We start from the raw sequence: 27843 nt of genomic DNA, 5'->3' as shown, positions 1-27843 counted from the left end.
CTCCCGCAAATTGAAATTCCTTCATCGTATCTTTCCACAGCTGATCTCGAATGTCTCCCAGGCTGACGTATATACAAAAGCAGCGAATCTGCATTGAATTTAGCCAGGTACAGCTTTCTACTAATCAACTATAGAAGAGGAAATATGAGTAACTTACGATGAATATAGTCGACTTCTCATCGAGATGATTCGGCGTTAAAGCCAACTTTACCTAGTAGTCAACCTACAATGGCTGTATTAACAATGCTATTGACACGTACGGCTTCATGTAAACGCATTCCTCGTGTTGATATATTACAATGGTATCTCGTATATCAATATTTATGTACCAGTCCCGGCTCCTTGCAGCGTCGCAGCCAAACACCCCAACGCGTCCCAGCACCGAATACGAGGTTTTTCCACTCGGAGATGAATCCTCATTTGGGAAAGACTAAGGAATCGAAATAAACCAGAAAGTCAATCGCATATAAAACGACGTACGGCGCAGATGCTTGATAGGAAAGCTTTTTAGCAGTTGGTTTGCGGAGGACCAGGAACACTGTTCAGTTTATCACGATGAGGCTTACCGAGATTCTCCTAGCTGTAGCTAGTCTGACCGCGACGACGACTGCCCACATCCTAAATCCCATACGCGGCAGACAGGCTTCGGTTCTGGAGGTTACCCTGACTCCTTCGCCGACGGGTGAGGCTGCTGAGTTAATTGCCACTATTAAAAACGTCGGCTCCGAGGACCTTAATCTGCTACGAGTTGGTACTCTTCTCGACGAAGTATTGCCAGTCCAAAAAGTCTCCGTCGTAGATGAATCAGGTACCACAGCCTAGAAATACACGGCGATGAAGTATAAACGATGCTAATAGTGATAATTCATAGGCGTAGAGGCTCCTTTCAGGGGAATCCACGCGAGTATCCGGCACGATGCTCTTGCAGCCAAGAACTTCCGCCTACTAAAGGCGTCGGAGTCTTTCGACACGGTTGTCAAAGCTGCTACTGTACACAAGTTCGAAAAATCTGGAACATATACGTTCAGGGCCACGGGATTGATCCCGGTAGCAGCAGCTGGGTCTACTGAGCTGTCCGGCCCGGCGATATTGATCCATTCTAACAGCATAAGTCTCCACGTCGATGCTCAAAGTGCCGCGGCCGTCCCTAAACTTCCGAGTTTGAATCCCCTCGAAGCACGCACGAATGTAGCAGACGGCTGCAACGCCACGCAGCTAGCCGCCAGCACCGCAGCCCTCGCCAACTGCAAAACCTTAGCTCTAGCAGCCGCGGCTGATGCTGCAGACTCGTCATCCTCTCGATTTGTCGAGTATTTCAAGACCAACTCATCGACGACGCGGCAGACCGTCGTCGACAGGCTAACGGCGGCAGCAAAAGAGTGTTCGACGACCGATTCAGGACCGTCGCGATATTTCTGCTACGACTACTACAAACTATGCGAGACTGAGGGACCTCTGAACGCATATACTAAATGGGATTTTGATTTCGTCGTCTTGTGCCCGCTGTTCTACGATACGCTTCCTGCGCTGCCCCAAGGCTGCCATCGCCAGTGCCAGGCCACGACCACGATACACGAGATGACGCACTGCGAAGACGTATATAGCCCGCACACGAACGACTTCGTATACGGGTATAACGAGAGCGTGGCGTTATCACCTGAACTGGCGCTGCTTAACGCAGACAGTTACTCGCTTTATGCTAATGGTAAGACACTATACCTGCTAAGGTGCGAGCGATGCTAACATATTTCAGCTGTATATATGAAGTGTTAGATCAAATGTTATTTTGTCATTTTACAACTTTGGTGAGGTAAAATTATAAGTGGCATTAAATTAGTTTGGTTTAAAAGACCCTGCGACAACTTGACGGTTCCGCTGACAGTGGCTATGTTATCATTATCCAAGGTATTTCCAGATGGGTTTGACGATTTCCTCACTTAGAGGACGTAAGATTAAACATAGGTAAGGCCAAGAGAGTTAGAGTCATCGAACACAACTCCTGACCGACGGCGATGCCAAACCGGGGGGAGATGTACTCCATGTCGCCGATTCCGCCCATAGTCGGCCATGCCCTGATTATGCACTGATCATAAGCATGCTGTTTATGCTGACGTAGACGAAATGTGACGTCTGATGTAGTCGTTAGACTGGTCAAAATCTACTGCTCGATGATATCGCTAATCGCGGTCCGGTTGGTGAATGGTGAATCTAATACGCTTGCTATTTCTGCTGTTACGAATATCCTTGCTAAATATTGACTTTGTCTTTTATCCTACTCGCCTCCGAGAGTCCAAAGCATAACTAGCGACCGAGACAAGGACATGGGAATACGGATTATCCCCTGTTGTCTTAACACCGGGATGAGCTAATCTCAACCCATTTCTGCTATTGTTATATGAGTGATGGAAATTTGAGTATTAACCATGCGGCGCGCACGCCGACTAGGATGCCTGGGTGACGGGGGGACAGTTTTACTCGTGACGGAGTTAAATACTAATGTATTTGTAGGAGACGCTATTTACGCCTCGCGCCACGAATGCCGGCGCGCATCCCGGACATCGTGAGAGGAAGAGTTTGCGAAGTTGTGATCTAGATATTGATCTTCGGCTAAAGCGCAATGTGAGTGAAGAGCGGCAGTGGAGCTGAGGAGGGAGAGGATGTCGAGGTTGTTGGATATGGTCTCTACGATCACGATGGCGATACTTCTTAAAAAATAAAAAATAATCTAAGAGGTACGCAGCAGGGCTGGCGTGGGGAATCTAAGGCATAACTAGCGAGATGAACCTGATATGCCGATTTATATAAATGAAATAGGCACCCGTAGTTAGAGGCTACGATAATTGTTGGTCTTGAACCAAAAGTTGTATGAAAATCCCGTGTAACTGATGCATTTGAAAATATTGGTTCAACTCCAGTGCCCAGACAAATAACCATAGGTCAATCCAGACGCATCTTCCCACGTAGAATACAGCATCTTAACGAGAAACATATAATACACAAAGCACCTTGACCTAGGCGGCCTACTCTTCGGCTTGAGCCTCGTCGGAAGACTCCTCGTCTTGGGACCCCTCGCTTTCGGAATTACCTATCGTCGTATCCATACTCCTCCTAGTTAAATTCGGAAACATTAGCTGCCGAAGCTCGTCCTCGTCTAGCACATCTTCCGGTGGGGCGTCGCTCAGATCGCTCTCGTCGTCGGCAGAATCGTGAACGCTTCCCGGTGCCGAGCTCAAGTCGCCCTCAGCCTCTTCGTCCTTCATCTCCACGTCCTCATCCAATGCGCCATCGTCACTTCTCGAGTCGTCGGCCACGTCGTCTTGTTTCCCTTCTTCTGCCGCGGGCGTCTTACTGCTTGAGACGGAACATCGCGACTTGGTACCGGCGGGCTTCGGACCTTCTTGGGCGCGCACGACTGCTTGTTCTGCCTTGCGTAGAATATCAGCTCTCCTTATTCCCACTTTGCGGGGTCTCTGTGGCCCTTCCGCATTCGCCGATGTCAGATCACCGGCTGCGCCCTCTCCGCCCGAGTTCTCGTGCGATTGTGGGTTCAAGAGACTGCTTAACGAGTTCGTCGGCTTGGATTCTGCTACTTTATCGGACGGCCGAGATTCTTCCCGTAGACGTGCCTGTTCCCGCTCCGCGATTAAAGTAGACACGGCAGGGCCCGGTAAAGACTTCCCGATCTCGAAATACAATGCCGTATAGCAGTCGTTAACTAGGTCGTCGATGGCACCGGCTTTCATCAAGCCAGCGTTGAGCTTTTTCAATTCTACCGCCTCCTGCAAAGCGCTAAGCGCGGGGTGAGAGGAAGACGGATCCGACGACCATTCGCTAATCCTGGAGGTAATGATATCGAACTCGTCGGGGCTGATGGGCTTAAAATCATCCTCGAGGACTGGGGATATCTGATATGTCTGCCGAATGAGTCGCAGATACGCAATGCAGCAAGTCTGCCAGAGATCGTTGAAATGATAAAAGTCTGCCCCCTTCTTGCGTAAACGACGAAGCAAAGCCTCAAAGTTCGTCCTGTCCTTTAGAACGACTAAGAGCTTGACGGCAAACCGAACGTATTGTTCCGTGTAAACGTGATGCCGACCTGGCCGCTCGGCGTCGCATTTCCATACGTTCATGACCATGGTCTTGGTGAGCATCGATTCCCTTAGCACGCCAAAGGCAGCCATCGCCTGAACGTAGCCCTGCTCTTCGGAGTTCTCGTCGAACAATATTCGGGCGTGGCGCATGATAATACGATGTTGCCAGTTTGATCTGTCTTTCTCCCGTAGGTGGGTTAGCGTTTTGATTACGTACGGTTCCCAGTCTTCCGGCTCCGCGATCTCGACGTGTTCCCCGTCCTCGACGGCGTACGGTTGACGTTGGAGTACGTCGGCTGCTTCTTGCGGCGTTATATCTCCTCGCATCACCAGCTTGTGCATGATCGACACGATCTTGTAATGGGGCTCCAGAATCGGATCTTGGCCGTGACGCGGCTTTGGCAACGCGGACACGACCTCGATGGCCTTTTCGAGAGCGTCTATGACGGCTTGCATAGTAGGCCGATCTCGTCTGTCTCTATGGTCGAGCGACGTTGGGGGTTTCTGATACATCTTCCAGATACACTTGGCCACCATGTACGGATTCCTGCAAAAACTATTAGCCCAAGCTGTGTCCGGCGGTTAAGACATACTTACTGCCACTGTTTTGGTCTGACCTCCATGGCTTTGGCGAATAATCTAGCAGCATACTTCCATACTTTGTAGTCTTCCATTTGAGAATGAAGATCCTTGGACTCCACGCCGGATTCGAGAATAACGAATCTTTTGTGCTCGGAATGATGAAAAGGTTCCATCGCAAACGGTTCTCGGCTGGAGGCGTACATGCGCATGCCGAATTTGTGATACAGGTCGTGTATGTCGTCGGAACGTTCCCTGAGCGCGTCGGGTGGCGTGTTCCGGGATTGCGACAGCGCCAGAGTATAGCAGTGGATGGCGCTGCGCTGGTACTTTACCAGTTCTGCCCTCTCTTTGTTCATCTTATCTGCCGTCCAGAGCACGGACTCGTCAAGCTCGTAGTCGAAACACTCCGCAAGTCTGAACCAAGCATCCCATTGATCGGGAGTGAACTGCAGCTGCTGGCGTAGAAACGTGGCGCCGATGCGAAGGTCGTCAGTAGCGCCTGGCGTCTGCCTCCTATTAAGATCTACGCCTTTGAACTTGGTGAAGGCGATCATGCCCAAGAGGAAGAACCATCCGTGCTTGGCCAAGGCGCTATCCGGAGTGTTGACGGTAACCGCGTCGATGGAAATGTTACCCTTAAGCGCTTCGTACAAGCGAAGGGGCGGGATAGGCCTTTGTAAAGTTTGATTAAAGATCCTCAGATTTTGTATGAATTGCTGGTTCGACTTGGTTTGCCCTATAGCTTGCTGCATGTGCTCTATCGTCGTTTTGAGATCCGATTTCAGCAAATCTTTCATCGGCATGCGGTTAGCCAAGACGGATACCCTCTCGACCAGCGCCGTCGTGTTTCGCCGTTCCAGCTTCTCGGCGGGACATCCGTGGTCTTGCACTTCGCTAAGGCCGACTCCTAGTTTCAAGCCGTAGAGGTCGTAAAGAACTTGTCCGAGATAATCCTCCCAGTTGTCTATGAGAGTCTGCTTCAAAAGCTCCACCCGCATCATCTTGAGGAAGATCTTGTTGGACGCCTTGCAGAATTTTCTAAGGCCCAAGACCTGATGGATAGCTGCTAGATAGTCCGCGAGGTCGTTGTCGGGAGTGGTAAAGCCCGCCCTGTTCTGTGCGATACCAGCCTTCAGCATCGTATACAGGAGAGACCAGCTCCTAACCTGCATCTCGCGAAGTTTAGTTAAGAAGGACTGGAAAGTGGCGCCGCCCGAGAGGTGCTGTTTCATGCCTACGCGCACCTCGTCTTCGTACATGCAAGATACGTGTAGCAGGCAGGAAAGCTTCGTCAAGGCGGAAATACTGGATCTTAGGTGCTCCTCGTCTACGATATCGAACGCTTTGACATCGTTGAGCGCCATCGAAAGCGCCTGGATGAGCAATTCGTCTAGAAACTTGAGCATCTTCAAGAAGAGAGGACGGCGTGCGTCGGCAGGCATGGTCAGATAAGAATCCTGCTCGAAATCGGCGACGACCATCTCGATACTTTTGAGAAGGCACGAAAATTGTTTCGTCGTGTAGTCGATAGCGCTATAGGCTTCCCCGAGGCGTGTCCACAAGAACAATCTTAATTCGGTGCTCGCCCCCAGCAAGAATTTCCAGAGATCTCGCAGACCCTGATCCGCAGCCTCCGAGATGGGTAGATTTTTGCCGGTAGCTGCCGGCGCCTCGGAATCTTCGTCGACCACCATAGCTTCGGGATCGTTCGTTGCTATATAGACGGAAGAGGGATTCAATACCGGCTCCAGGCTTTCGATGATAGATACGGGGTCGCTAAGGTCGTTCTGGAATAGCCCGAGGAAAAAATCCATAGTCGTCAGTTTAGATATTTCCCTATCGGCTGCGCGGGCGGACACTTCAGGCATGATCGCATTATTTGGTAGTCGGACATCAAAAGGCTCGTCTTCCTCGCTGATCCTATCGCGGAGACTCTTCCAGCACTGGAGAACATGGTCTCTCGATACGCCTTCCGTCAGGGTAACAGCGAAAACGGCAGACCATAAGAATCGGATGGACAGCAGACGGTTCGCACTTTCGGGGCGATCCCGACTCATCTGCGAAGCAAACGTGAACCAGCGTCCTAGTCTTCCTTTGGTCTCCACGCGAATTGCGTATTCTACGGCGCTGTTGGGGTTGGTGATCCGTTCATACACGTCCAGGTGCAGCTCAAACAACATTTGGACTATCTCGTCAATCGTAGCCAACGTCGTGGCCGGATCTTCGGACGCGACATGATATGTCAGTTCGTACTGCACGCGTCTCCAGATATCTTCGTCGAGATGGCTAATGACTTGGACAACTGCGGTCTTCATGGAATCCGGCCACTTGCTCGTAAGGTAAGTCGCGCAAACATGCTTGACCCACTCGAAAGCAACGTCTTGGATTCCTATCCAGTTGTCGTTGATAGTTTGGACGAAGGCCTTTAAGCCCTTAGTCTCGTGGAACACGGGTGTCTCGCGTTTATTTTGGGATCCGGGCTTTGAGTGCTCTAAGAAAGACGAGAAACCGACGGTAGACGCCTCCTTCTTATTGAAAACCACTCTAGTGCTCTCCTCGTCAAATTTCACGAGCGAATCGCGCAGATCTACCATGGCCGACCGTTCAAGCTTAGCGGTTCGAGTAGAAGACGCGCACGAGTCGAGAATCTCGGCCAGTCGATCGAGGGTGTCGCGGTCGGTGACTCCCAAGTTCTCTATCATATTACGCGTCATCTGAAAGAGATTCTGGTCGGCTGCCTGGAACGGCTGCAATTGGGTAGCATATTGCGTGTTTGTGTCCATAACCTCCCCGGCAGTTTCCCGGCGTCGAATACGTTTGCTCCTCTTCTGGTCCAAGACTTCTTCGTCAACTCCGTCGGGAAGCCCTGCTGTAGACTGCGAACGTTTCCGCGAAGGGAGGGAGGCGCTACGTTCGGCCCGCGCATCTTCGGTAGCGATACCATTGTCAACAACGACTTCCTTTGGAGAATCGCTCTGGTCATCTTTGGATTGCACTAGAGGTTTGTTTTCCGAAACCAGCTGGACCCTTCCATTATCCTCGGGCAACATCGGGTTTGGCCTATTGCTGGCCGTCTCAACGTCGCATTCGGCATCTGGTATCTCTGGAAGTTTCAGAGTTACGGCCTTTCCGGATATACCACCGGCTGCGACTAGCTGCACAAGCGACATGCCCAAATCTGTCCACGAAGCTACGGGAACATCGATAATAAGGCGCTGGGGCCTTTGCTGATCGGCCGAGGCTGTGAGGGCAGGAGACGGCGCGAGTGAGTCGGTAGGATTCGGAAGGAATGGAAAAGGGTCGAGATGTTTCTTGAGACGATCCGGTATCGATTTTTTTAGGAACGGGGCCATGATCGGGTGCGACAGTGCCAGATCGTCGGACAAGACGTCAAGTTGCTTCTTCAATTGTTCGCCGGCGAATCCCTCGGCTAGAGAGGGCGGCTCAACTTCCTCCGTTGCCGGATCGTCGTCCAGTTCGATGGCAGCCTCGAGGCAATACCGACTAATTCTAGCGCTGTTCAGAAATGCGGCGACGCGCGCGGCCCTTCTCCATAGTTCGGCATCCGACGGATCAAAATCTAGAGCTGTACTAAATTCGTAAAGCGCCTTCTGAGCGGCGGCGAGCACCTTTTTATTTTGTAGCACGGATCTCGCATCTCCTCCCGCCCTGACCAGATGTCTAATATTGTCGAGGGCAAACTGGCCATGATTCTTATAAGCGAGATAGAGGGTCTGGGGCAGGCTGCTACCACTCCCGTCTATATCTCCTTGGGCGACATCGAGGGGTTGAGGGAACGGGACGTCGAGGCCTAGGTGTCGGGGATCTGATTGACGTTCGGCGCGCTCGAACTCGGTGGTACTCTCGGGGTATCGGAATATATCAGACTCGAATAGCGACTCGTAGGCTGACGACGCTTCTTCGTAATGTTTAGGGCCCTGTGCGTGAAGCTTAAGGGCAGTCTGGAAGCGCTTTAGGGCTTCGTCGATCTGGATTTCGCGGGTATCGTCGATCTCCTCGTCGATATTCTCCTCTGGTTCGACATTGATGGCGGAGAAGGCCATCTTGCGAACTTGCGCCTATCGCGCTGATGGGATTAGAAATAGCAATATCGCATACGGAATTTAGTCGTTTGGTATCTATCTACTTGTACTAATTCGCGAATGTGGAAGTTAATAGGAATAGAGTTGAGAATACAATTGTTGATCGTGCCTGTTATCGTTATCAATGGGAGAATAATTGGGAAAATAGGTACCGAGATGATGCACAATCGCGTAGAAATAAATCGCAAGGCCGGGGAGCTGCAGACAGCTAAGTCCGCTAGTACAGCTTAGGTACAGCTACAGCTAGGTACATCATGTACCTATAACAAGTCGCAGGTACCCCACTGTGCAAAGCGGCACCCTTACGTTAGAAGTTACCCCCCTTAATTACCCCGCTGTACCAATTCATTAGCCCAAGGTTCCAAAACGAAAAAGACACCTTCTTGATGGCTCGTGCGCGCCAAACCTCAAAAAAGTTGAAATTCAAGTACACCAAAAAACAAGCTCCCCATTCGGACCCTGACAACACTCTTCCTATTACAGGTCATATCGTATTCATATCGTATCATACCTATCCGTAAGTACGGACCTAGACAGCTCGCCGCGCCATCTCCAATCGTAACGCCATTCGCTCTTTAATCCTCCCTGTACTATTATGTTCCTACGAATCGAATCTGGTCGTTCCTAATATATCAGACACTCCATAACATCGAGAACACTGATTGGCATCTCCTACAGCGGTACCACGCCCTTCACCATCAAGTTCTGCTACCGTCGATATGCCTCCGCCGGCGGTTCCAGAGTAAGCCACTTCCAAATAATACTCTTTTCCAATTGCATTCTCGGCGCTAATGGTTGCTGTAGGATTTCGGAGGAGGTCCTACACGAATCAATCGAGGCCCGTACCGAGACCTTGGTGTCGTTGCGTGAGCTTGGCCCTCCCGATCTAGTCCACCTCCTGAAACAAAACCTCAGAAACACCGTAAAACAGGTATGCCGAATAATCAACCTCCCAGGGATCAATACTAAAATTGCTGGCGCAGACGGGAGTATACCACCATGTCACCGGTGTCGATGCGTCCTCGTCGGCTAGTCTCGCCGCTTATATAAACACCCTCACTTACAAGGAGCATGGTCACGTTGCCACGCACAAGATCGTAGAAGGTCTATACTGCTGCTACAACGCATTTTCCCGACTTGATATGCGCGTCCACGTCACCATTCCCGGGACAGTCGAAGCCTACTGTGTCGACGAGAGGGGAGAGAAACGAAAGGCCACGGACGAATTATGGCTGGAAACATATCTCTGCAGCGTTCTGCGTGCCTATTCGTACGCCGACGATGGGAGCGGCGATACTATCAGGAAGATCATGGGCGTGAGACGCTTTAACCCCGTTACCAACACCGAGACCGAACACAGATTTCTGAGCGCCGCCGAGAGCCTCTTTTTTAGAGGTACGCAAACCTACCATCTATTAGAATTCAGATGCTTACCTTAACTCCTTGCAGGTTGGCAGCTAGGTTCCGATTCCGTCGTGCAGGTTCCGAACAACGTATCGAACCACCTAACCACCGGCCTTCTCAAATATTTCTATACGACCGGACGCTTTGCCTCTGGCATCAACCTTTTCGAGAAGTTGAGGAGTCAGAATGTTGAGGTGTCGTCGCTGCTTGCCAAGGTTCTCTTCATGGGCAACGAGGAAGTGCAAGGTGTGCGCGTGTTATACCAGGCTCTCAAGGACTCTCCGATGGATTATGTCATGTTGGATACCCAAGCTGAATTTCTCCTCAAGAAAGCATCGGCGGCCGAAACCCCGGCGCAAAAGGAGGAAAGACTGAGGATGGCGTTAGGTTGCGCGGACCGCAGTACGATCGCCGCGCCCAGCGAATTCGGCACGTGGGCGAGGTTGGCGCAGGTTTACGTTGCTATGGAAGACTGGGAGAACGCGCTCACCATCTTGAACTCGTGCCCTATGTTCACTTACCAGGACAAGGACGCGCCGGTTATGCCAGAGCCGAAGGATGTCTATCTCCCCACCTTACCCGAGACGCGTTTAGAAGAGATCGACAGCGAGCCAGAGTCTAGATACGCCGAACAGGTAGACCCGAGCCTGCTTAACCTCCGCGCCGCGTCGTACCGCGGTACTTTCAAATTAGCCTACGGGATTCTCACGGGGATGACGGCAAAGATTGGTTGGGACCAACTCCTTAAAATACGGAGTAACGTTTTTGTTATGGAGGACGAGTACCGGACAGAAAAGCAGGATAGCGTCCCGCAGGCCCAGTCGACAAAACGCAATCCGAGTATCGACGGGCTACGCGGAACTCCCGAGCCCGCAACCAACGGTGATCAGACCGATGAGGAGGCCGACGACGAGAAGAGCGCAACCGATACCGACTCTGTAGCGCCCACGTTAACCAACGGCCACGGCGTAGGAGGCGAAGTGGAGAAGCCGACTCATACCATCGACCCCGGCGAGGTTAAGGCTGACGGAGATAACGTAAGTAATTTTCTTCCGCTTTCAGGGGCTAGTATTGACAAATCTACAGAGCGCAACCACTGACGAGCATCTCTCGCGCCTGAATAATAAGCGCCTGTGCGAAAGATGGCTCGACAGCCTCTTTATGGTACTATACGAAGATCTCCGCGTATACACGATATGGAGAACGCAGATGGCCCAATACAGAGCTCAGTCGATGCAATACAAGAAATCCGCCGAGGAGTGGGAGATTCTAGGTGCGCTAGCAGAGCGCCTCCAGCACCACGACGAAGCAGTCGAGGCCTATCGGGCTTGTCTCGCCGCGCGGTTCAGCCCGAAAGCGTTATCGGGAATCCTACGAGCGTTCGAGAAGCAGAAGCTGACGAGAGATACCATAGCTGCCGTTATCCGTCTGGTGACCTGGCAGTACCGTTGGTACTCGGAATTCTCCCCCGACCTTCTCCATACGATAAGAGTCTTGATCGAGGAAGAGGGTGCGGTCAAGGTTCGGTCGATCATTCAGGCGACGAGCCTCCCGCAAAATGTGCTGGATCTGACGCACTATTATGCCGCATTATGCGCCACGTTTAGAAGCAGTGGCACAGACGGTTAACTATTGACATGAGGATTGAAATACTTAGGGACGAAGTAATGCCTCGACATGATATCCATCTATTCGCGTTTCGGTGTAAGACATAGACCATTAATATATGATGCCCATCTTGCCAGAGATTAAACGCCCAGGATTGATTAGCCCTGATGTCGAGCAGCAAACCAAGCATCAAACCAAGCATCAAACCCTCGCTATAGTGATATGCAAGGTAGGTATAAAATTTCGATGCCACATGCCACATGAAGAATATCGCAAATGTAGCTCTACTTACAAAGGTATCAAAGAAATGCTTTCTAATAAATCATATATGATGATTAGATTATGAGTACCTAAGGTAATCTTGTTATGATGCAATGGTTTCGACACCTTACCTTAGGCACCTAAGATAATCAGTACCTATTCACCTCAAATGACTTTCCACTCGTACACGTAGCTCTGATCATTATAGCCTCATATCGCTATAGGAGAGCAGCTAATGCATCCCTACGGGAACTTGATCTTTGCATAATCTTATCAATCTAATCAGATTCGGATCAAAATCGCAAAGGCGCGAACTCAACATCGCCATACCCGACCACTTCAAGTCCACAAGGTTGCTACATAAGGAGTTACCACGATGGGGAGTAGTTCGAATCTCGACGTTATGCTGGTAAGTCTTTCTCATTTCCACAAGTCTACTTATTTTAAATTTTCCAAATCCCCTTTTCCAAATACTCTGCTGTAAACCGTCGAGAATCTAAGCAATATTCTAACCATATTTCCCTAATTTGTAGGCGGGCGGCGGGGCAGCTTTCGTCGTGGATTTGATTATCTACCCGTTGGATACCTTGAAAACCCGCCAGCAAAGTCGAGATTTCGTCAAGACATTTGCCAACCCGTCTACCAAGACTAAACTACCTTCGCGGCAGCTTTTCAAGGGCTTATATCAGGGTATCGGGATAGTCATAGTTGCCACTTTACCTGCCGCAGGGACTTTCTTTACTACCTATGAAGCGGCCAAGTCGTTCATTAGCCGTCACGGGTCCCCCTTAGGTCTCCCGCAACCCTTTGTGCATTCAGGCGCATCGGCCATAGCGGAGTGTGCGTCGTGCTTGGTCCTTACTCCTTCCGAGGTCATCAAGCAAAATGCTCAGATGCTGCAGCAAAAATCCGGCAGCTCCCGCAGGTCCGCTTCCCTTCAAGCCTTAAAGCAGCTAACCGTAAGCGGTACGGGCGTGGGACGCAAGCTATTATCGGGATACACGGCTCTAGTAGCCCGAAACCTACCTTTTACGGCTATCCAGTTTCCCATTTTCGAATATCTGCGTGCTAGGATCTGGGGCCAACGATCTCGTGCTGGCCAATCTAACGCGGGGTTCGGCGCGGGAGAGAAGCAGACTTTACTTGAGACGGGCGTCATCACGGGGACAAGTGCCGGGTTGGCGGGTAGCTTAGCTGCTATTGTCACGACTCCTATGGATGTGGTGAAGACGCGGATGATGCTTGCGGCCGGGAGTAGCCAGGATGTAGACCAAGGTGTTCATGACCGGACGCATACGTCGCAAGGCGCAACCAGATACAAGGTACGGGGCGGACTCGCCGTAGCACGCGAAGTTGTTTCGGAGACGGGTATCTCGGGGCTGTTCAGGGGTTCGGCTCTTCGCGCCGTATGGACTCTTGTCGGTAGCGGGCTTTACTTAGGCACGTACGAAGTAGCAAAAGTTTGGCTCTCGAGAAGAAAAGGGCAAAGTAGCGAAGATAATACCTTTATTTAATGAGTATCGACCCGCGTCTCTAGCCGCATTTATAGACCCTATTCCTTGCGGTCAATTCCAAAATCTATCCCTCGTACCCTATCCCCTATCCTGTGCTATCCTATTCTAAAATCATAAAATCCCCAAGTTGTTAAAATTGGTAAGAAACTGATAACGAAAATGAAAACAAAGGACACCCTATCCATTCGGCGGAAACTAATCCCTCATCCTGAAGTATACACCATCCTAAAAAGCCCAGCCGGGTCGCCAGTACTCGCAATTCGAGGCTGGCAGAAACTAACACCCTCAAGTACGACCTCGTTTCCACTGTTGTCGTAGCCGCAGCTAACGTCGCCTTTCCAGCAGTCGTACTGCGGCGTGAAGGCGTAGAATGCTATAGTTCCCACCTCCTGCCTTCCCGCCTCCGACGAAGCCGTAATGTTGGATTGCGTCAGAGTTGTCCCAGTCTCGTCCATCCAGCCCTGCGCGATGTTGAAACTTATGCCCCCAGATACCTTGGCATCCACGATAAAGTCGACGCCAGTATCTATCTTGACCTGAGGGGGAAGTCCGCGTTAGCAAAATCAATATCTTCGATTATTAGATGGACGGGTTGTGAACATACGTCAACTCCTTCCTCGGTGGTCCAAGAATACGACTGGAAATGCGACACTGCCGTGCTGACCATCTTGCTCAGGGATATAGAGTGCGTGCAAGTCGGCGGGGCCTCGCAGGTCTGCGGCCTGGTAACGGCTATTTGCTGACCGTCTTCGACAGTAGGTGTAGCATCGTAAGACTTGACTGTGCAGTTCGGGGCATCGCCACTGACGCTCTCGACGGGGCTCTGATATTGAACTTCGATCTCCGCAATAGCGCAGTCGTCGCGGCCGCAGCAGAAGCTGGTAATCAAGTCGACGTTTGGCTTTTTTCGTTAACAATACGTCCCGATAATCAGATTCGGTGGACACTATAACCTCCAGACTTACATTCAGAGCGGTATAGTAGCAGCCCTCTTCGGCTACTCTCAACATCACATCTCCGGGCATCTGGCTGAGAGATTGCCATTCCCTCGGAGTATCCCTCATCAGTATAAACTGACAAGTCGGGTCTGGCTGTTCCACTTTCCAATACACAAACTGAGTCCCCGCATCCTGGTCGAAATCGCCGGTTGCTGGCGCGGCTGGGAATGTTATATTGTTGTAGGCGTGACCACCGTCGAAATCCCCCCTTTCTTTGATGGAATGGTCTATGAGAAGTTTGCTGTCTTCGATAAGCATCCCGTCGGTCCAAATCTCAAGAGGCTCGCTGCAGCTCTTTTCTTTGTACGCGACAAAGCTGCGTTGGGCAGAGGTGAATGCAGGCAAGAGCAGGAAGAGGGAAAGAAAAGTTATTGGTGAAGCCATCTTGAAAGTATGTTGAAGAGCGTTCTTTTGTATAGTATGCCTAGGTAGTTACAGCTCCAAGTTGGAATCTTTGTTGATCTGAGTTCATGAAGGTGAAGTATTTTCGAAATGTCGGATTGGGAGTTCCCTACTCTTATATATCCATCTCGACGGATGTACGAGGCACAGGAACGCCTTGCTCTCGATATCCAGATGGGAAATCCCGGGACACACCAGATAACAAATCGGGAAGGGCCCTTTCCCTCGATATGTCCCCTGAATAAGCTTTACCGACGAACCTGATACCCATAACTGCCCCTGTGTTATCCCTGTGTATCTTCTTCTGACAACCCAAGCTACAGAATCGACGCACGTGGTTCTTGCTCGCAGTTAGGTTATTGGACATTTAGAGCCGACTAAGATGATGACCCAGAAGGCTGGGGCTCTTAACTGTGGGTGTATCCATTATGATCGCCCGTTCGAGTATACCTTAGCTTCTCTCTCGTAGTTTGCTACCAGCCTCCGCAGACTTACGACCCGACATACCGTTACCGATTTCTTATCTTATTACTATTCACAATATTCTTACTAATAACAAGTACGTTTCGAAATTCGAACCCCTCATTGGACTTCGAATCGTAGCAAAAACCGTGCGAAGTGGGCTTCTGGGCAATCCGCCCACATCGTGGAAACCTGGGGAAGAACTTCACAATACAGAATCCACGCGGATCTGGATGGCAGAGGTACATTTGTACGATAGTTAGGGTTAGGGCTACATTTTCCACCGAACTCACTTCATATACTATCTCCAGAGCCGTACTACGGTACACTGGTTTGACATATTCGAAGGCTGTCTCCTTGGTTACCCTTCGTATAGAATCGAAATATCATTTGCATCGTCCGTTTGCCTCAAAGGTAACACCTCAATAGGTTATTAGGGTAAGGAATTGACATCATAAGATAGTCCGTCAAAGTAGTCTAGAGTTGTAACCGTACGACCCATATATGGGCAAACATGAACGCGGGACATTTCATGACAATAAGTGGATCTACGTTTCTCGAGGCTTTGATTTGTGTTATGTGATCTCCTAGTGATCTACTAAACAGGGTGCTAAGATATGTATGGGGGGCATAGGGGAGGCTGTGGATTCTAGTATCTGTGGAGTTGATTTCTATTGACTGTGGTACCCAACGAGATTTCGAGGAATGATGATGACAATATGACTGGGTCTAATACGACGAAAACTATTCGTCTTAGCATAAGGGTTATTTTCGTCCCGACGTGGAGAAACTTGACCGAGCCGTATGGCCTACGTTGTACAGCTTCGACCTAACTCGGTGTAATTTTAAATCATGGCTATACCTACGTTAGACTGATAGCTCCTATCATCGTTTCTATGAATATTATGTTTGCGCCATTGAACCCTACCTATTTTCTCTAGAGATTCCATGGTTGAGGCACTAAAACGCCGGCACCGGTTCAGACAAAACTCTTGTTTGCTTTGTTACTTCAAAAGTAGCAAGATATCAGCTCTATCTTGCTATTACTAACAAGACAATTTACGTCACTCGATTTGTCCCGTCATCTCTACATAACATAACGCACGCCTAAGTATAAGCCAGTTATGTTGGCTTTGAGGTTTCCCCGTGGGGTTAAGATCCTGCGAATACCCACCTTGTTTAAAAATGCATTGGATACGTTCTGATGAGAGCCGAGTTTGCCTTTATCTAACAGCCAGGCCGGGATACCAATTTAAGATTTCGAGGCTAGCTCACACCGTATGAGATTAACTATCACTAGCCATACTTACTAGACATCCACAGCATCTAGAAGGATTCTAGGGGGTATATTCTAGGCATAGTGTGTGCTTTAGATAGCTAACCGTGATAGATAAAAAATAGGGCAAAAACCACGTGCCATGACGGTGGAGAGAATTTAGGGTGTCGGGGATTTAACGACGATCCTCTTCACCGAGCCTCTTTCGTGACGATTTCTCGACAACACAACTCTCACACATCTAAACCCCGCAAACTAACGATAAAGGGGATTCGTCGAAATCCACGACCAAACACATTTTAAATATTAAATAGCACACATAAGATTGGTTCGTCTAGTGTAGCAAGGAAAAGGATATGATGGGCCCATTCTAAGATTACTAGGTTAGCAGTAGTTAAATTCGGTACCTAAATAATGGACCTCCGAGGAACTATGCGGGAAAGCCCAACATCTTCGCTTTAACATCGGTGTATGATACTCCTACTCAAAGGTAAACGTGCCAGACTGATATATGCAGCAATAAGCAACCAATGTCCCTCAACATTTTACACATCGAGCCGGCCAATACTTACCAACCATACAGACACGCGGAAATTAAGCGCGGGGTTTTGGAACTTAAGAACATGAAGTGTCTACACCGAGAGATAGCAGACACGAGCACAAGTTTATAACATAAATTACATAAAATCACACTTTAAGATGAACAGTAAGATACTCCATTGCTGACATTCTTTAGATTGCTGGTGACGTAAGTAGAAGAAAGCGAATTAGGTTATAATATTGGCATTTTATAAGCTGCCTGTTTCAAGACTCCAAGATAACATATTTGACCTGCCTTCGATTGCTCATTGGTCTAGTCTTGGGTTTTGGGGGTACCTATCTGGATATAATTATTCAATAGCTCAAATTGATTCTATCTAGTATGGATTATCAGAGCCGGCTCTTTCAAATGTCCATGTTCTACAAGTTCTTTCTAAGATATCGATATCAACTATTAAATACCTATACATAGGTAATCACCAGTCTCAGGCAAAACGATTCCTGTGAGACAGCAATTTTGAGATATTACACAGCAAGGACGAATCGGTAGTCAGAATCAAGAAGCGAAGACCACGTGGCTCCCCTGTCAACCCGGTTCAAGATATCTAGGGGTATTCATCTAATTACTGGCCAGGTAATTAAAAGCGAACTAGAAAGCTTGGAAGGTCGGAGCTATTTTGTGTCATGGTTTCATCAGAACAGGCCTATTTAATGCCGGGCTTGAAATAGAGAGAGGTAGCCGAGAATATCATTCGTACAAGGCCTTTTGTTTAAGAAACAATTGCGCTTCTGAAGATCGAGCTAAAAGGTAAGACGGAAGATATAATTTGAATATTTTAAGCTTGGATCTACGACAAAGACGCTGGTATGTGATGAGTCAAGGCTGATACTTGTGCGGTGAAATATTATATTAAATCCGCCGGGCTAGGAGCTGCTAGAGTATATATCTTCTCCCTTTTGAATATCATCGTCGCTATTCTGAGACGATCCGTGGGCATTCGGCAATCATTATAGTAGATCTCGTCTTTCGCTCGGCAACTATAACTATCGAACATTGGTTAGTATTGCATTTCGTTCGACGGTATGTCGACTCCAACGACCTGGATCAGCCGCGAAGCGAGTATCGCATTTTCTAATTCGCAAGGGCAATTCAGGCGGATTGACTAAAGTTACATCTGCAAGGGGGGTTCGAGAATCTAGGACGCTCCGAGACTTGTTACCGGCATCGGCATCGGCGCCGCATTCCCTGTGACGGGATTCTTGGCGTTTGGACCCTTTCAGATTAGGTATCAGAGGCCTCGGGGATAATCCGTCAAGGCTTAGTGTTATACCTACCACCTACCTAGGGCCATTATCCGCCGTGGCGATCTTCCTTCTTTGGTTGACGCCTCGCATTATCTAGAACCTATCGACTATGTGCGCAACGCTGTAATCCGGCGAAACGGGATGATAATCGAATTGGTTGGATATTGCATACGAGCATGACAGACGTCGGGGATGACGGCAGCCAAACTCGCGTTCGAAAGGAATAACATGTCGAGATTGGAGGGTTGCAAAATGATAAAACGAAGGCCCGCCAACGCACGATTTAGTCATTATAGTCGTGAAACTTTGCGATGAGATGGTTGCTCGATATCATCGTATCATCTTGCTCCTATCTTCATGTAACAGCCGAGAAGCGTGAAGAACCCGATCGACTCCGATTCGTCAATTCCGTCACGATGATCTAAGCATGGATACCTAGCCTGGATACCTGGTATCTAAGTAGATACAGATACCTAAGATACCTACATAGGTAGGCATATCGCAATGAGCCCTATCAAACACGTTGTCTATCAAGATCGAGGCCGCATTGGTGGGTCGCGCTGCGGTTGCATGCTTGACCTGTTCGCTCAAGCGGGCTGCATGATACATCAGATTGATTGACTAGATGCTGGCTCATGTCCCAGGGTCCGTAGTCACCAAGTTTTCATGGTCACCTAGTTTCTAGGGTCAAAGTTGGGAACGGAAAGTGAGTGGTTTATATGTCATCTTTTACTATTTCGACATTCGCAATCCTAGCATAATTTAGCACTGGGATTGTCTTACCTGGCTAAATGTTGTGGCCGATGGTATCAAAGGTTTGCGGGATGGCGCGATCAGTTCCGCGGTGGAAAATGCCCCAGAATTTTTTACCAACTCACACAAAGAAGACATACGCATTATCATGCAGCTGGGTCCGCTCGCCATACCGCTGGTCGATGGTAACTTGGGTAGATCTCCTTGCTCTGCCTTGTCGATGTGACTGTGATACACTCACCCGTCCATTTGAGCCTGATAGTCATGTTTCTTGACAGCCAACCTTACATCACCTTGAAATCCTGAGCGGTCCCCTAGGATAAAAACCGCCTTGGGCCCTACTTTGCACCCGCCACATCTCTTCGAAATTTTTAAGAAACACTGTACCTCTAAACCCGACTTATCACCCTCTCTACCTCTCTGCCCTCTTAGCCGACCTAGCATTTTAGGGACTAATACGCCAACACCCTTACTATGGCCGTAGACCAAGTATTACCACACCTCGCGGAGATACCCTCTGGCATTCCTCGAGGGAAGGAATCGCTGGAGGTTTCGACGCAGGAGATTGCGGCGCCTCTGAGCGATAGCGCCGACGGATCCGTACGCGATGGGCACTTCCTAGTCCAGTCGCCATATACCGAGAAGGAGCACTTGCTCGACTTGAGAACTCTCGACGAGGAGAACGCTTTACTCGCACAAGCGCTCGTTCGCATGAGGAGCCTGCGGCCAGACTATGCCACCTCGCCCTACGCCGACACCTTTAACTGGGATGAGATCATCGAGGAATTGACGCGACTCGTGCGAGAACGCAGCCACAGGTGGAAGGAAACTTCCTTCTTCGTCGTAGCTTTCCGGTCACAGATTCCGCCGACAACTGTGTACGAGGATCTGGGAGCCTTGGACAAGGTAGCGCACGCGGAGGCGATAGCCAGCGGTGGCTTTCTCAAGTAGGTGTCCGTCCCGGCAAGGATCACGGAAGACATGCGCTAACAAGCTCCAGATATTGGTTCGGACATCCTGATAAGGACGGCAGAAACCTTGCGACCTGTGTGTGGAGGTCGCAGGAAGAAGCAGTCAAGGGAGGAGTCGGGCGTGGACATCGCAAAGCGGCAGCGGCCACCCGGTCGTTGTACTCGTATTGGAAGATTGACCGGCATAGGCTTATCATCCGGGATGACGTGAAAAGCTGGGAAATTATTGACTGGGAATGAGGACGTAGGGTTACACTAGACTGCACGGTGATCGCCCGGCATGTTTGTCCTCATGTGCCTGAGAGGCGGCCGCGTTTGGCGAATGGGAGCGGTCCGCGGCCGGCAGACCCTCGACAGCGTTTGCTTTTTGTTTTTGCTTGTGATTTTCCAGCCAGGTATCGGTTATCGGCTGTCGTGCAAGACGGCAATAGATAGATGATAGAACCCCCGGCGTAAGGCGTCTAGATAGGACCAAGAGAAAAGAGATATGCGTTTCCGTACATCGGAAGTCTAGCTTCCCTCTCCTAATCGAGATTTTGACCCGCGACGAAAACCAGCATTGTTTCTCTTCCGGTGGCGATAAAAGAGAGCTAACATGATTTCCCTCCCGGCTAGTCAGATCCTAGTGTATGTGTGTCCTGTGTTCTTGTGTCCTTAGGATTCGGGTGGTGATGGTCAATCCACTTGGGTTATAGTATTTTGACAACCCTCATCGTATATGGATAAAACTGCCAGCATATGGCGAAAGAGTATAAATCTTGGAAGGAGACGACGTTGCTTTGAGGCTCTTTAAATATGTTTTTGTGGAATGTCGACATGGAAAATGACAACATGGCGTGGGGGTTCCAGAGTGGGATGTTTGTTACTTCATCAGCAACTGAGCATTGATGCCGACGCCAGCGTGTTTCTTTGAGCAGGGGGTAGAGCCTTTAATTGCATATCTGAATTGATTCTTTACGTTATTTGACTTTTCTATTAGTACCTGCCCTATGTAGGTTAATCAAGATACCGGGAGTTGCGGGGTACCTACGGATTATATGTCCGATTACCTAAGGTACCTGACCTCTAGAAAAAAAGAAGAAAAAAAAGAAAAAAAGGCTTAATGTTGTGCCGTTTCCTTCAGTACAGGTGCCCCCCAGCTGGCAGCAGCAGCATAGATCCCTCCCCAATTTTCCCATTTTGTAACCCACAAGAATCGCATCCCACTAAAACCTCAAAATCTTAACAGATTCGCAACTTCGTCACCCGCAACAACCGAATCCGAATCGATCCCTCCCATTCGGCATAAGACGCGAATAATTATCCGGTCAAGAAGTTCGCGATCATGGCCGACTCTCTAAAGGATACGCCGTTCAAGACGGTTCAGGTCGAGGCTCTGGTTAGTATTTACGTCTTCCTTACTAGTTAACCCCTCCGTTCAACTTTGGATCGACCTACAATCCAGCCGCTAACTAACTGCTACGTCGTCGTATTAGGTTGTGATGAAGATAGTTAAGCACTGCTCAAACAGCTTCCCTTCGACTGCTACGGGTTCCATCGTTGGTATGGACAAGGATGGTATCCTCGGAATCACAAACACTTTCCCTTTCCCTACGGTCGACGTAACGAACGTCGAGGGCGGCCACCAAAACGACGCGTCTGCACTCGCCGCCGCCGCGCCGCGCGCCAAAGCAAACATTATCTACCAGAATGACATGATCCGACATCTCAAAGAGGTCAACGTCGACGCCAACAACGTGGGCTGGTATACGAGTGCTACGATGGGTAACTTCGTCAACTCTAGCTTTATCGAGAACCAGTACCATTATCAACGCGAGAACGAACGGACCGTCGCCCTAGTCCACGACGTTAGCCGCAGCTCGCAGGGTGCGCTAAGTCTTCGCGCATTCAAGTTGACACAGAACTTCATGACGGCGTTCAAGGAGGGGAAATTCACAACTGAGAGGTCAGATCATAACGGCAGCTAAGTAAGAGAACATATGCTAACACAGAACAGTCTACAAAAGTCGAAACTCTCCTTCAAGGATATCCTTGTCGAATTCCCTATCCACGTTCACAACTCGCATCTCCTGACTTCCTACCTCCACCAGCTACCCTCTGCCGCTTTGGAGACGGACGTGACAATGCCAACATCTCTTTCCGATCTACAAGGCGAACCTATCAAGATGCCGCTTCATCCGTCGGTCGACATTCTCGACCTCTCGATAGATCCTTTCCTTGAGAAGACGTGCGATCTTCTACTCGATAGTATCGAGTCTCATTACACCGAGCTGAACAACCACCAGTATTACCAGAGACAGCTTGCCCGCGAGCAAACTAAGATCACGGCGTGGCAGACGAAGCGAAAGGCGGAGAACGCGGGGCGTGTTGCGGCTAAGCAGCAGCCTCTTCCGGAAGATGAATGGCAGCGAATCTTCAAACTTCCTCAGGAACCCAGCCGATTGGAAGGCATGCTGAATGCGAAACAAGTGGAACAGTACAGCAAGCAAATAGACGGGTTCACGGCCAATGTCAGCGCAAAGATGTTCGCCGTCAGGGGCAATCTTCTTCCCGAATAAGGGTTATAAAGAGGGGAAAAGGGGTAATTGATATAGATGCATGTGGCCCGGCGTCCGGAGGCGTTTTAGGGTTTCTACTTCGGGTCTGTAGAGCTGAGTCCATCGAGTCATTCTGAATCTATGTTTGACTTGTTGCGGGGCGGAGCTCATACGTAGCATAGGAATTCAAGCACATGAAGCTGAAGTCAAGGCATAATGTCTGTCCTGTCTAGGGCCATGTCTAGAGTATCTGTAGGATGCTAGCGTAAGCATTGATATGCCTTTGCTGAAGCAACCCGAACAGCCATGACCGGGGATTTAGGAATAATACTTCCGATCTTTTACGGCCGACGTTTTCACGGCCGACGTTCTACATCCTCACGTATAGTCTACACGTATATCTCAAGACTCATGTTAGGAGGTACATTACCTAGATATTTGAGAAATTCGTACAACATAATTGTATCTCGATTCTCCTTCTGTCACTTATCAATTGCAATTGCAATACCCTTATAAACCGTGATTGTCGTAGTTATCTAAAGGGGGAGCGGGCAATAAAAGTAAAGGCAACGCCACCAATTTAATAGGTCTTACTCTGTCAATCCTACGTGGGATTACCCTGAGGGTCGAATTCCGTTGTCAGGAGTTACCTAAGCACTACGAGTGGGAAATGCGGACACATGGACCTATTAGAAGAGAAACGAGGCAATACGTACTGCACGGAGTTACTAAGATTCCAACAGCGCACGCAAAAAGATTTGCCGAGTGGATGGATGAAGCGGGATGAGGGGCATTTTTTCAGGGACCAAATCCTCTAGTCCAAGATTGGTTTAGCGTTAGTGTCAACAATCAGCGACAACCACTCAATCTTCCACAATCCATCTATCGTCTCCCAGTACGGATCCGTAGACTTTGGAAAGAGGGGCTGAGGGGTAGACGGAGCCGATAGAGAAAAAATCCAAAATACTTAGCCTACCATCCTTCCTTCCTCACTAGATCCGTACCTAACCTATCTAATCTTACCACAGTACCTTCTATCTTATTTCTAGGGCTCTAATAAGGCTCTAACCTACCAGCTTAGCAGTTTAGGTACTTTAGCTTACCTTAGGTACTTTGCAGTATTTTAGGTATTTTAGGGTATCTTTCTCCTCCGTCCATTTCCTTCCCTTCTTCTCCTCATCTCTCCCTTTCCCTCACCAATTCCAGTTTATCTCACTTCCCCTCGGGCATCATCTGTAAGTCCTACACCAAAGTCATACGCATCCATCTATATACGGTTACTTACGGCTACCTACCTCGAGTTTTACTTGCTAACTTTTGTCTTACGTAGAACATCCGTTCTTCCCGCTTGCTCATCCTCCTTCACCGCCCCTCACACACATCAGTTATCTCAGTACGTCTTCCTACCTCTGGTGAACTCTATAATAGTGCCGTAGCAGCGCCGCTAACAATCGCTTAGAGATGGCTGCTCCCGCTAGCAAGTTCAAGGTCGCCGACCTCTCTCTTGCCGCCTTTGGCCGCAAAGAGATCGAGCTCGCGGAGAACGAGATGCCCGGTCTGATGGCTATCCGAAAGAAGTATGCCGCCGACCAACCTCTTGCCGGTGCCCGCATTGCCGGTTGCCTACACATGACTATCCAGACCGCCGTCCTGATCGAGACCTTAACGTCTCTCGGTGCCGAGGTTACCTGGACCTCTTGCAACATCTTTTCCACCCAGGACCACGCCGCCGCCGCCATCGCCGCTGCCGGTGTCCCTGTCTTCGCCTGGAAGGGTGAGACCGAGGAGGAGTACAACTGGTGCTTGGAACAGCAACTCACGGCTTTCAAGGACGGCAAGAAGCTTAACCTAATCCTGGACGATGGTGGTGACTTGACTCACCTCGTTCACGACAAGTACCCCGAGATGCTGAAGGACTGCTTCGGTGTTTCTGAGGAGACCACCACTGGTGTCCACCACTTATACCGAATGCTAAAGAACAACACCCTCCTCGTCCCCGCCATCAACGTCAACGACAGCGTCACCAAGAGCAAGTTTGACAACCTATACGGCTGCCGCGAGTCTCTAATTGACGGTATCAAGCGCGCCACCGATGTCATGATTGCCGGTAAGATTGCTGTCGTTGCTGGTTTCGGTGACGTCGGCAAGGGTTGTGCCATGGCTCTTCACGGAATGGGTGCTCGCGTCCTCGTTACCGAGGTCGACCCCATCAACGCCCTCCAGGCTGCTATGGCCGGCTTCCAGGTTACCACCATGGAAAAGGCCGCTCCCGTCGGACAGATTTTCGTCACCACTACCGGCTGCCGAGATATCCTTGTTGGTTCTCACTTCGAGGCCATGCCCAACGACGCAATTGTTTGCAGTATGTATACACCGTGCTAATAGCTTTAGTGGCGCAGTAGCTGACCGTTTTCTAGACATTGGCCACTTCGATATTGAGATCGACGTCGCCTGGTTGAAGAAGAACGCGAAGAGCGTCCAGAACATCAAGCCTCAGGTAGATCGTTTCGTCATGGCCAGCGGCCGACACATCATCCTCTTAGCTGAGGGCCGATTGGTCAACCTCGGCTGTGCCACCGGCCACTCGTCCTTCGTCATGTCTTGCTCCTTCAGCAACCAGGTTCTGGCGCAGATCATGCTGTTCAAGGCTCAAGACAAAGCTTTCGGCCAGAAGTACGTCGCTTTCGCCAAGACGGAGAAGCTTCCCGTCGGCGTCTACGTGTTGCCTAAGGTCTTAGACGAGGAGGTCGCCAGACTACACCTTAGCCACGTCAACGCCGAGCTCACTACCCTTACCAAGGTGCAAGGCGAATACCTTGGATTGGAACTTGAGGGTCCCTTCAAGAGCGACCTGTACGTTCCCTATCCTGCCACATATTTTCTTGCTTGCCTTGCTAACAAGATTTCGCAGCTACCGATACTAATTTCAGCCTTGTACATGAATTACTAATGTGCACGATTGTCAACATTGTGTATCTACAGTCGAGTTCATATATAGCTCGCTTAACCCCCTCGATTAAGTAGGGGTTGGTCTGTGTTTCAACAAGCATGAGTCTACGCATCAACTGGCATTGGGGAAATAGGGCATGAGGAATCAAAAAGGGCCAGGAGTGCCGGCAGGTCATTTTTTTCAACAAAAACGGCGTTGGCATTTTTATCTATAACATGATTCCCCTCATGGCGTTTTGAGATTTCAAAGACTGAGGACCTAGTCGACCGAGGTTCGTGCAGCTAGAGAAAGAGCTGAGCAATATCCGTCAACCGGATCTGGATAGAAATAGAAGCAGCCATTGCGCATTTTCTGTCTAAACGTCGTCCACCGCTGGAATAGTATTTGTGACTTGCAGTAGATCGATATCGCCAATAAGATACCCGTGAGCGGAGAGACTACATACGAGGACCTAGCAGCTACTATTGGCGTCGACTGCACTGCAGCTAGTCGTATCGCACGCCCCGGTATTGCAAACCGCATCTTTAGAGAGCCTCGACCTAGTGTCATTGCGCACTCTGCAGCTTCTAGGCAGATCGCGAAGGACTCGGGTATTGCAGACTGGGTTGGCGCTAATGTAGATGATATGTGGCTATCAGCGCAAATTGTAGTCGATTCGCTGGCTAGATGGCCCCTTGCCGATGAACCGACTCAGACTGTAAGCGACTCTCCGTATCCGTGACTACAATCGGCTTACAGCTTATAGGGATTCTTGCTAGCTAACGAGACCGATGACTCTTTCTATACGGAGCTTTCCAAGAATCCTGAACGAGCGCGCCGTTTCGGCGGAGCTATGAGCTTTTTCACGACAGGCCCTGGATATTCTCTACATCATTTAACAGATAACTTTGCTTGGAACTCGCTGGGCTTTGGGATCGTCGTCGATGTCGGCGGGTCCCATGGCGATGCGGCATTCGCTCTAACACGTAAATATCCCGACCTAAACTTGATAGTTCAGGAGATTCCCGAAGTAGTTGCAAACTCGAAAACGAGAGGGGCTAAACGTTCGGTTTATGGCACATGATTTCTTCGAACAGCCGATCAAGAATGTTGATGCTTATCTATACCGTTGGATTCTTCATAACTGGCCGGATAAATACTGCATCAGAATTCTTAAGGCCTTGATCCCAGCTTTGAAGCCAGGCTCGCGGGTTTCTGTTATGGACTTTGTGATGCCTCCGCCGTGTCTTACCAAACAGCGCTGAACGAAAGTTGAGGTTAGTATCCGGCAACTCGATTATCTGAATAGGATTAACAACTCTCAGAGCTATGGACCTAACGATGCTTGAAATTGGCAACGCTAAAGAACGCGGCCTCGATGAGTGGAAATCTCTGTTTGAACAGGCTGATTCGAGGTTCGTGTTTAAAGGCATACAACAACAACTCCAGGGATCTAGCCTTGCTATTCTCGAGATAACGTGGGAATTAAAATGGCTTAAACGGGCTAGAGATATTATGATTGCCTAAGCCATGTATAATAATGCTAGAAGCCAGCAAAATACCATATAGCGTCTTAACCACCCTTATACTAAGGACTTTACTTGTTTGACCTGTGATGTAAAGATAGCAACATCTACTAAAACCACGCCTCAACCATGAAACTATATCTACAGTCTACCGCATGACTCGTCCACTCTCAAGTTATATGGAGTATTGGTAGAACCGTTCAAACCGTCACGTTGGTCATTAATCTCAAGTTCATTTGTATCGGTTAATCGAGACTGCATTTCGTCGGTACGTTCCGTCGATTCTTATATACTACACGCCGCAACTACTGTATAAAATCCGTCTCTTTTATCTACCGTGTAATTCTATGATGCCGCATTAGTCGAAAGCTCTATAGCTGCCCGTCTGGTCGAGCTCGCTCCGCGGAGGCATGCGAAGCCCAACACGCGAGGGCATATCTTCTTCGTACATCTAGAAGAAGTCTGTTCCAAATATCATACCTAGGAACACTCGATCCGTCGTCCCTGCTATCAACAAATATCCGCCGTGGACATCAAAACTCTGCCTACCCCATCATATCGAATCGAAGAGAAACAGAAAA

The 27843-nt window shown here is 49.5% G+C and overlaps 8 protein-coding genes across 8 annotated transcripts; 6 read left to right on the top strand and 2 right to left on the bottom strand.

Moving 5' to 3' along the window:
- The first annotated feature begins 198 nt into the window (after positions 1-198).
- Positions 199-2342, top strand: F4817DRAFT_136983 (Deuterolysin metalloprotease family-domain-containing protein). The gene is made up of 3 exons (XM_049297829.1): positions 199-808; positions 872-1705; positions 1754-2342. Exons 1-3 carry the CDS (start codon positions 556-558, stop codon positions 1771-1773), a joined length of 1107 nt encoding a protein of 368 aa, XP_049163365.1. The 5' UTR covers positions 199-555; the 3' UTR covers positions 1774-2342.
- Positions 2343-2732: 390 nt separating this feature from the next.
- Positions 2733-8935, bottom strand: F4817DRAFT_325053 (uncharacterized protein). The gene is made up of 2 exons (XM_049301716.1): positions 4689-8935; positions 2733-4638 (listed from the first exon to the last, which is right to left on the bottom strand). The coding sequence occupies exons 1-2, from the start codon at positions 8735-8737 to the stop codon at positions 3021-3023; spliced, it is 5667 nt and encodes a 1888-aa protein (XP_049163364.1). The 5' UTR covers positions 8738-8935; the 3' UTR covers positions 2733-3020.
- Positions 8936-9106: 171 nt separating this feature from the next.
- On the top strand, positions 9107-11928 carry F4817DRAFT_325051 (chaps-domain-containing protein). Its single transcript, XM_049301715.1, has 5 exons — positions 9107-9518; positions 9581-9707; positions 9760-10171; positions 10226-11217; positions 11267-11928. Exons 1-5 carry the CDS (start codon positions 9496-9498, stop codon positions 11807-11809), a joined length of 2097 nt encoding a protein of 698 aa, XP_049163363.1. The 5' UTR covers positions 9107-9495; the 3' UTR covers positions 11810-11928.
- A 189-nt stretch (positions 11929-12117) lies between these two features.
- F4817DRAFT_136904 (mitochondrial carrier) lies at positions 12118-13725 on the top strand. The gene is made up of 2 exons (XM_049297826.1): positions 12118-12458; positions 12583-13725. The coding sequence occupies exons 1-2, from the start codon at positions 12426-12428 to the stop codon at positions 13561-13563; spliced, it is 1014 nt and encodes a 337-aa protein (XP_049163362.1). The 5' UTR covers positions 12118-12425; the 3' UTR covers positions 13564-13725.
- F4817DRAFT_365898 (uncharacterized protein) lies at positions 13643-15311 on the bottom strand. Its single transcript, XM_049306927.1, has 3 exons — positions 14529-15311; positions 14168-14464; positions 13643-14099 (listed from the first exon to the last, which is right to left on the bottom strand). The coding sequence occupies exons 1-3, from the start codon at positions 14943-14945 to the stop codon at positions 13767-13769; spliced, it is 1047 nt and encodes a 348-aa protein (XP_049163361.1). The 5' UTR covers positions 14946-15311; the 3' UTR covers positions 13643-13766.
- A 3961-nt stretch (positions 15312-19272) lies between these two features.
- On the top strand, positions 19273-20821 carry F4817DRAFT_136880 (uncharacterized protein). Its single transcript, XM_049297825.1, has 3 exons — positions 19273-19682; positions 19749-20246; positions 20300-20821. The coding sequence occupies exons 2-3, from the start codon at positions 19774-19776 to the stop codon at positions 20508-20510; spliced, it is 684 nt and encodes a 227-aa protein (XP_049163360.1). The 5' UTR covers positions 19273-19682; positions 19749-19773; the 3' UTR covers positions 20511-20821.
- Positions 20822-21264: 443 nt separating this feature from the next.
- F4817DRAFT_325041 (eukaryotic translation initiation factor 3 subunit 3) lies at positions 21265-23383 on the top strand. Its single transcript, XM_049301714.1, has 4 exons — positions 21265-21648; positions 21746-22215; positions 22267-22911; positions 22990-23383. Exons 1-3 carry the CDS (start codon positions 21595-21597, stop codon positions 22826-22828), a joined length of 1086 nt encoding a protein of 361 aa, XP_049163359.1. The 5' UTR covers positions 21265-21594; the 3' UTR covers positions 22829-22911; positions 22990-23383.
- An 885-nt stretch (positions 23384-24268) lies between these two features.
- On the top strand, positions 24269-25757 carry F4817DRAFT_356092 (Adenosylhomocysteinase; the record flags this gene model as incomplete). Its single annotated transcript, XM_049305747.1, has 2 exons — positions 24269-25169; positions 25225-25757. The coding sequence occupies 2 exons, from the start codon at positions 24269-24271 to the stop codon at positions 25755-25757; spliced, it is 1434 nt and encodes a 477-aa protein (XP_049163358.1).
- Positions 25758-27843: the final 2086 nt, after the last annotated feature.

This window comes from Daldinia loculata (assembly GCF_022478755.1).
Source record: "Daldinia loculata strain CBS 113971 unplaced genomic scaffold F4817scaffold_3, whole genome shotgun sequence".
Lineage (NCBI taxonomy): Eukaryota > Fungi > Ascomycota > Sordariomycetes > Xylariales > Hypoxylaceae > Daldinia > Daldinia loculata.
This window is presented reverse-complemented; position numbering and strand designations above follow the sequence as displayed.